Source organism: Blastocystis sp. subtype 4 (assembly GCF_000743755.1).
Source record: "Blastocystis sp. subtype 4 strain WR1 chromosome Unknown seqid_0284, whole genome shotgun sequence".
Lineage (NCBI taxonomy): Eukaryota > Bigyra > Opalinata > Blastocystidae > Blastocystis > Blastocystis sp. subtype 4.
In genome coordinates, this window is record NW_014569263.1 from 1 (window position 1) to 6877 (window position 6877).

Here is a 6877-nt window from a genome sequence, read left to right on the forward strand (position 1 = left end):
CAGGAGCTTCAGTAGGAACTTCAACAGGCACTATAAAATCAAAAGAGGAAGACACAAACCACCTTCAGACATTTCTAGTTCTTTAGGGCGAATGAATTGTGAAAGAAAGGTCACTGGAGTTTGGGGTATTATATCCATAGAGGACCCAAAATCTGTGTGAAACTAAAAGAGTATTTGGATCCTTTTATCTCCATAAGACATCACCCATTCTCACTTATTCATCTTCCTTTCCGTTGTTTGCAATAGAATAACGGGTAGTTCACATTGAGTCCTTGGAGGTGATTGCAACAAAATAGAAAACAATTGTAGCGATGGAAGTCGATGATAGTTCATATATGACAATGGCAATCGAAGAAGTACAACAATGGATTATTTGATAGGTAGGCCCAATGTGCCTTTCGTGAAAATGAAGTACCAATTGGATGTGTATTTGTGAAAGATGGGCAGGTCATAGCAAAGGGTCATAACAAAACGAACGCTACTGGTAATGTTAGAGTTGTTTTCCGATCTCATCTTTAGGCAACGTTGCATGCAGAGATCGTTGCAATTTCAGAGGCTCTTCATTCTAATGGGAACGATCCCTCGTTGTTTCTTCAAAGTACATTGTATGTCACTTAATCGAGGTATTGACTCCAGATATGTAACCATTGAACCTTGTATTATGTGTGCATCGGCGATTGCTCAACTGGGAATAAAGAGAGCCGTTTTTGGTGCTTCCAATGACCGATTTGGTGGTTGTGGATCTGTGCTGTCACTAAATCTGGATAAGGGGAAAGTAGTATATGAAGTGACTCGAGGTGTATTTCAAGATAAAACAATTCATCTGCTGCAATGCTTTTATGATCGAGAGAACCAGTATGCTCCTGATGAAAAACGACGGAGGAAGAACAAAGGATTGCTTGTTTGTTCTTTGATCATTATCAGAGTGTATCTGAAGCCAACAAGGCAATTCATCCACTAAAAGACGGTTTATTCTTCATTTGGAGCTTTATATTGTTCCATATGTTCTCGATCTCCCTCCATCTTATCATGCAACACATCTGGCGCTAAAAACCGTAGGGAGGACACAACAGCTTCTCGTAATGGTTTATGTTCTTTACATACCTACATGTGAGTGAAGAAGATGAATGGTACAGCTTCGTGGATACCTCTTCGGAACTGACATCCACCTGGAATTCCTGCAAACATGTTAAATAGGGGCTTAAGCAGTTCATTAGGGGAAAAGTATCTCGTTCCTACCTCTCAGAGTCCGAATACATTTCTACGTCCCTGTCTCTCCATTTCCTCACAGAAACTAATATAAGCTAAGATTGTATCATATCGACTCATTGGAGGATTAGACTGGTTATAAAAGAACTGATCGACATAGTGAAACACCCAGGGAGCTTTCGTAAGAAGTCTGCCAATCATAACTCCACGAACATGTCTCCCTTTTTGACTAGTTCGTTCCAATAAGTCATTGGCCTGCTTGAGGGAAAGAACACCTCCATTGATAGAAAAGTCAAGATTAGGAAAGTCGTCTAACAACCGATAAACCCAATCATAATGAAGAGGGGGAATGCTCCTGTTCTGTTTCGTTGTTAGTCCATTAAGCAAACATTTGCGGGCATGAATGATGAAATGCGTGGCTCCAAAACTTGAATTCTTGGGTGCAATAGGGACTTCAAGCTCTCTAAGGTCATCATCGGAAGCAGTTTCTTCCATCAACTCACCTTGACGAGCTGCTTCTCCTGAAACAATTCGAATAAACTTTTTCAATTCTTCGTATGAATCGTGATCTAGAAATGAGAGGTGTATGTAGAAGTGACTATCAACACCAATTCGGCACTTCACCGTTACTGGAATCGATAAATTCCTCTGAAGGTATTGAACGATGTCGTAGACACGCCAAGGAGATAGCATCAAACGAGCTCCGAAACACCCCTCCGACACTTTAGGGCTTGGACACCCGCAATTTAGATTAATACCATCGTAGCCCCTCTCTTCAATCAATTTGGCAGCTTCCAAAAGTCGATACTTATTGCATCCTCCCAACTGAGCAATAATTGGATGTTCTAAGTCATCAAATCTAGTTTGGAAATAGTAAACAAATCCTTACTTTAACAAGTTCTCAACATTGGGTGCATGGAGAAGCATCTCATCAACGAACATCTCTGTATATAAGGTAGTTCTTTTTGTCATCAGCCTTACAAGATATCGCTGATATCTACAACATGATTGGTGATCCCAAAGTTCTTACTCATTTGTCACATTCAACATTGGAGCAATACTGATGCGGTCAAATGCGGATGAAGAGGCCATTCTCCGACAAAACACTTGGAGCATCAGGATATAACTGAGTGGAACAGCTCTTAGAGGGCATTCTAGTACAATTATGAATTCACCAGAGAAGCTTGAATATCATTTCAATTCTGCGTTCGTTGCAAAGTCAACGCTTTTACATATATAATATTGACAAGACGTATACGATTGAATGGAACAGTTAATCTCGGACTCTCCTTTAATCGAGTAGGATAATGAATGGGGACGTTAGCAATAGAGATGAGACGACTCTCATCCCAGTTAGTTCAAAATCTGTCGTGATTGTTGCCGGTTCTTCATTTTCACTCCCTGTATCCGTTTATCGAACAAACTGTGTGATTCAATGGGAATTCCAATCAATAAAATATGATGTTCTATTTGGTATTTTGAAAGTCGACGAAATGGAGGAGAATGGGTCCTACGACCCAATTCTACCTCTTTCGCAGTACTCTCCAGACGAAGTACACTGTGGAAAGTTGGCCATAGAAGAACCAGGCAGGTATGTGTTGTTGTGGGACAATACACACTCATGGCTCCGTGAGAAGTCAGTAAACTTGAAGGTGGAGATGACACAAGGAACGAGAACTATGAACGAAATGATGGATTATTCTAAGTGGGTCTGTAGGGATTCGTTGATTGTAGGAGGGTGTGGGATTATAGTTTGCTTAGAATGCAAGCTCTTAGTTCATTGAATGACCAGATTACAACTCAAGAGAAGAAACGAAGGGAGATTCAAGCTGAGCACGATCGCCTAATGAAGATAATGCAAGACAAGCAGGTAGACGTGATGAGAATGATAAATGGATAGTCGGATATGTGTAGATGCGATGAGTTAATTGCGTCCAAAGAAGAGGAATTGAATGAAGTTCAACTTCAAAAGAAGAACCATTGTCAGTTCCGAGATAGCGTGTTGCACTTGAGTCCATTCCTACTGGAGGGCGAACGGATATTTTCTCTTCTTCAGGGTGTCGACTTGCTTCGACTGTATGGTCTTATGAATCCCTCAAGTGTAGAGCATGTGTATGTCGTGTGCTACATGAGGCAGTCTATCAGGAGGGCATTTGGAAGACGGTATTTTATCAGGAGGATCCTGAGGAATTGGCTCCAGTCTTGCAGAATGAAGCTCTTCGTGTGAAATACCAACTTGTCAATCCGCAGCCTGTAGTACGTCCAGAGGCGATGAAAGAGGAAGTACCACAGGGTGAGCAGGTGGTTGAAAAGGAGGATCCAATAGAAGAAACAGCCAAACCAGGAGTTTCGGATACCAGTACTCAAACATCCAGTTTCAAGAAAGTGAGTTTGAAGGACTTATCTCTCCTCTACAAGATCACTGAAAGGCAGGGCTGGTATGTAAACAAGGATAGAATGTGTTATTTCATTCGTTTCAATGACTCCTCGAAGAAGGAATATGATGTGATTTTCGATGGAATTAATACAACAGATCTCGATTTGTTAATCCGTCAAGTGGGTATGCTAGTATTGTATCATCATAGACGCTAAAGAGTGCTGTATTGATACCAATGCCTGGAACGGAAGCAGGTCATTCTGGATACTACATTGATCGTTTCCGTAGAGTGTCCAAATGGAATGTGGAAGTAGATGGTGAAAATGATCAAAAATGGAAAGAAGTGCAACTGTAATGTATCCTGTTTGTTTGATTCAATTTGGAAAGGGATATACTCTATTCTATCCTTTTGATAACGTTGAAAGATTGGCTGTGTTTAGTGCTCGTATTGTATGCAACTACCAACAATCTACGAAAACGTGCGTTCTGGACTTCATCGTTCTCTCTCCGTGAATGATGCTTTGACCGATGTACTCTTTTACCTATTTCGTATCAGCTAGGCTCAACTACGAAGGAGAGGACACTCTGATCCCTTTCTAAATGTGGAATACAGCTGTTATGTCCAACCCCCAATTATCGAGAAGTGGAAATATATCAAACATATTGAACAGCCGAAGGTACTTCTAGATCAGCCCGAAGCACTGCCACCTCTAGTATACATTCGATCCAGTTGGATCGATCCAGCGGCTATTGGAGTGTTTGGGTTTGGGTTTGGTGCTCTTGTGCTCTGTTTGACATATCTGGTACCTTCGTGTATGTGTTGAAACAGTCTTTGACATAGATGAGTCAAGTGGTAGTTTTCAGTATATTATTCTCCTTCCTGGAGGACTCCAAGTATTGAGTGGATTAATCGATGTTCAACGAGGATCATATTTTGGTTCAATTGTGTTCCTAGGGTATTGTGTTTTTTTTATCTGTCAAATAGATATGGCTTTATTGTTATAGGAAATGGTGTAACAGAGCTCATCATTTCATCCTCTAAAGGAGATAATTCGTTATCATCTCCTTTTCTGTTCGTTTCGGATATATGGTAGATGAATAGCTCCATTCACCAAGTAGTTCAATTGTGTTCTCCCTTGGAGCTCTCCTGATTGCCCTTAATATGTCAGCTGTATATTCTCTTCTTTTGCTACTTACACTGGCAGTATTCATTCTCCAGACAATTCAATTCTATCTCAAGTTTACTCCAATTCCAAGTTGAGTATTCGTTTCTGACTTAACTCTAGTCGGTGTCCTCTGGGGAATTATCGCAGTTCTTGCTACATACATCTTCCTAGGTGAGATCGTTAATACCGTGTCTGAACAACATATTATTCCTTTAGGTAACGCCATACTGGATTACAAGACATTTAAGATGGTTAATCCATTTCATTAAGAAATGGTTTTGTTTCCAAACATTTTCTGATGTGGAGTACTATTAGATACACAAAAGAAGATCCTCCACTAACACAGTATTCACACAATCTACCGAAATGAATCATACGAATTGCACAATAACTTAAAGACACAAGGACACACGAAAGGAAGAGAAGGGGACAATCTCAATCTGATGTAGTGTAACTTTGTAGAATACGTTTCTTTCGATGTTACTATTCCGCATTTATACATGGAGGAACATTAGAATAATATTTAGCGCATTGTGTTTCAACCCTTTCAAATAAGTATAGTGGTTCAAGTGTTTCATGAAAATCAAACCAAGAAAACTACTACCAAACGAACCTCCTTGAAGACACTCAACTTTTTGTATCTTCAAGTGATCGATAAGATGGCTAGTTTCATTGAACGATTTAATGACTCGATTCTGCAAGGATCGAAGAGCCTGAAGGGACCAAAAATGGCTGCTCTGACCTCGTTCGCAATTGTTGAGTTATGTAACATGTTAGAGCTATTATCCGAATTATTACCACATCCTATTTCTTGATTAGGATGTTTACAAGACATTCTACTTCTGGATGTTCTGGTGATGACATTCACGTAAGAATAGGAATGGTTGTTAATTTATAGAACTTCAGCCTAAGATGTTTGCAGTTGATGTGGACAAGTCGAGCTAGCTCTCATGGCTGGAGTACGGTGATGAACATTTTTGGTGGGTGATATCTGGTACTCTTGAGAGTAGATTGTCTTGCTATGATCCTCATGATTTGGGTCTTTGATGGCTTACGTACTGTTAACAAGGATAAGGATATTGGTTCTTTGATGGTTGGTTGTATGAAGCTGGCTACTCTTATCAACGTCATTACATCTCTCCTGGAAACTGGCATGGGCAATTATGCTAGATATATTGCCGGTAGCTGGGCTCCTTCTTGGGGTAATGAGTCTCCAAATTTTGCTTAGTAGAGAATGGTAAAAGAATTAACGTGTAGTCTTGAGATCGCTCATCTTCTGGCGCAAGGTTCGTTCTCTTGGTTGTTCACTGTTGATGATTTCATCATGGTGGTCCCTTATTTCTGGGCGTACAAACTTGCTCAAGATAATGACGTATGTGTTGTATTGAAGGGTTGAAGGTTAGAAGATTCCCAAGACATATGCAATTGAGAGCTTGCTTCTTGCTGTCCTCTCTTTTATCTTCTTCTGTTTTGGAATGTACGAGCTAGTTAGCCAGGTGGCTAGAGTCTTTGAGGCTATCGTTGGTATCTGTTACATTTTGATTCGCTTCATTTGGCTCTTCCATTCATACGTCATCTTCAAGGGAATGGAATAAGTTGTGTGTTTGTTAGAACAACGAAATACATATGAGTTTTTGTAGAGTCTTCTAAGAACATCCAACTATATCTTCTCCATTCAGAGTCATTATGTTCAATCACCCTTTGTTTCTCCAAACAAACAAGACAATGAAACAGAGTACAACATCACCAACGTTTATTGGTATCTGGCCATCCACTTCTTGTGGAAGTTGTTCATTCTCTCGACAACCTGATCAATCTCATTCATAGGAGGAAGAATGGTAGAACGGACATGATAAGTTCCCTCCTCCTGTCCGAATCCAGAACCAGGGACACATACAACACCAGCCTCATTCAGGAGATCCATGCAATACATCAGATCAGCAGCCTTACCCTGCTTCTTAGCAGCCTCAATAGCCTTAGGAGGCATAGTGAGTCTGAAGTAGGTGTAGAGAGCACCATCAACAGACAGACATGACACTCCATCCAGCTTGTTCAGAGCAGTTGACAGCTTCTTGGCACGGATCTTCAGAGAGTCCAGAATACCGTTCTTCTCCTTCTCAAACAG

At 40.6% G+C, this 6877-nt stretch overlaps 6 protein-coding genes across 6 annotated transcripts in view; 4 read left to right on the forward strand and 2 right to left on the reverse strand.

Annotated features, from left to right (window-relative positions):
* Nucleotides 1-341: 341 nt before the first annotated feature.
* JH06_4736 (tRNA specific adenosine deaminase) lies at nucleotides 342-961 on the forward strand (the record flags this gene model as incomplete). The annotated part of the gene is made up of 4 exons (XM_014670377.1): nucleotides 342-356; nucleotides 385-489; nucleotides 520-605; nucleotides 637-961. The coding sequence occupies 4 exons, from the start codon at nucleotides 342-344 to the stop codon at nucleotides 959-961; spliced, it is 531 nt and encodes a 176-aa protein (XP_014525863.1).
* Nucleotides 962-1242: 281 nt separating this feature from the next.
* On the reverse strand, nucleotides 1243-2151 carry JH06_4737 (tRNA-dihydrouridine synthase; the record flags this gene model as incomplete). Its single annotated transcript, XM_014670378.1, has 2 exons — nucleotides 1243-2068; nucleotides 2099-2151. 2 exons carry the CDS (start codon nucleotides 2149-2151, stop codon nucleotides 1243-1245), a joined length of 879 nt encoding a protein of 292 aa, XP_014525864.1.
* Nucleotides 2152-2702: 551 nt separating this feature from the next.
* Nucleotides 2703-3941, forward strand: JH06_4738 (hypothetical protein; the record flags this gene model as incomplete). The annotated part of the gene is made up of 5 exons (XM_014670379.1): nucleotides 2703-2914; nucleotides 2944-3079; nucleotides 3110-3285; nucleotides 3315-3765; nucleotides 3795-3941. 5 exons carry the CDS (start codon nucleotides 2703-2705, stop codon nucleotides 3939-3941), a joined length of 1122 nt encoding a protein of 373 aa, XP_014525865.1.
* Nucleotides 3942-4038: 97 nt separating this feature from the next.
* JH06_4739 (hypothetical protein) lies at nucleotides 4039-5021 on the forward strand (the record flags this gene model as incomplete). Its single annotated transcript, XM_014670380.1, has 6 exons — nucleotides 4039-4116; nucleotides 4147-4399; nucleotides 4428-4542; nucleotides 4572-4676; nucleotides 4706-4842; nucleotides 4873-5021. The coding sequence occupies 6 exons, from the start codon at nucleotides 4039-4041 to the stop codon at nucleotides 5019-5021; spliced, it is 837 nt and encodes a 278-aa protein (XP_014525866.1).
* A 761-nt stretch (nucleotides 5022-5782) lies between these two features.
* Nucleotides 5783-6148, forward strand: JH06_4740 (hypothetical protein; the record flags this gene model as incomplete). Its single annotated transcript, XM_014670381.1, has 2 exons — nucleotides 5783-5979; nucleotides 6010-6148. The coding sequence occupies 2 exons, from the start codon at nucleotides 5783-5785 to the stop codon at nucleotides 6146-6148; spliced, it is 336 nt and encodes a 111-aa protein (XP_014525867.1).
* A 357-nt stretch (nucleotides 6149-6505) lies between these two features.
* Nucleotides 6506-6877, reverse strand: part of JH06_5706 (alanine aminotransferase 2) — a gene marked incomplete at both ends in the record, with an annotated part of 1163 nt that continues 791 nt past the window's right edge. The window contains one exon of the mRNA XM_014670382.1: nucleotides 6506-6868. Within this exon, the coding sequence (XP_014525868.1) occupies nucleotides 6506-6868 (363 nt within the window). The remainder of the gene's footprint in view (nucleotides 6869-6877) is intronic.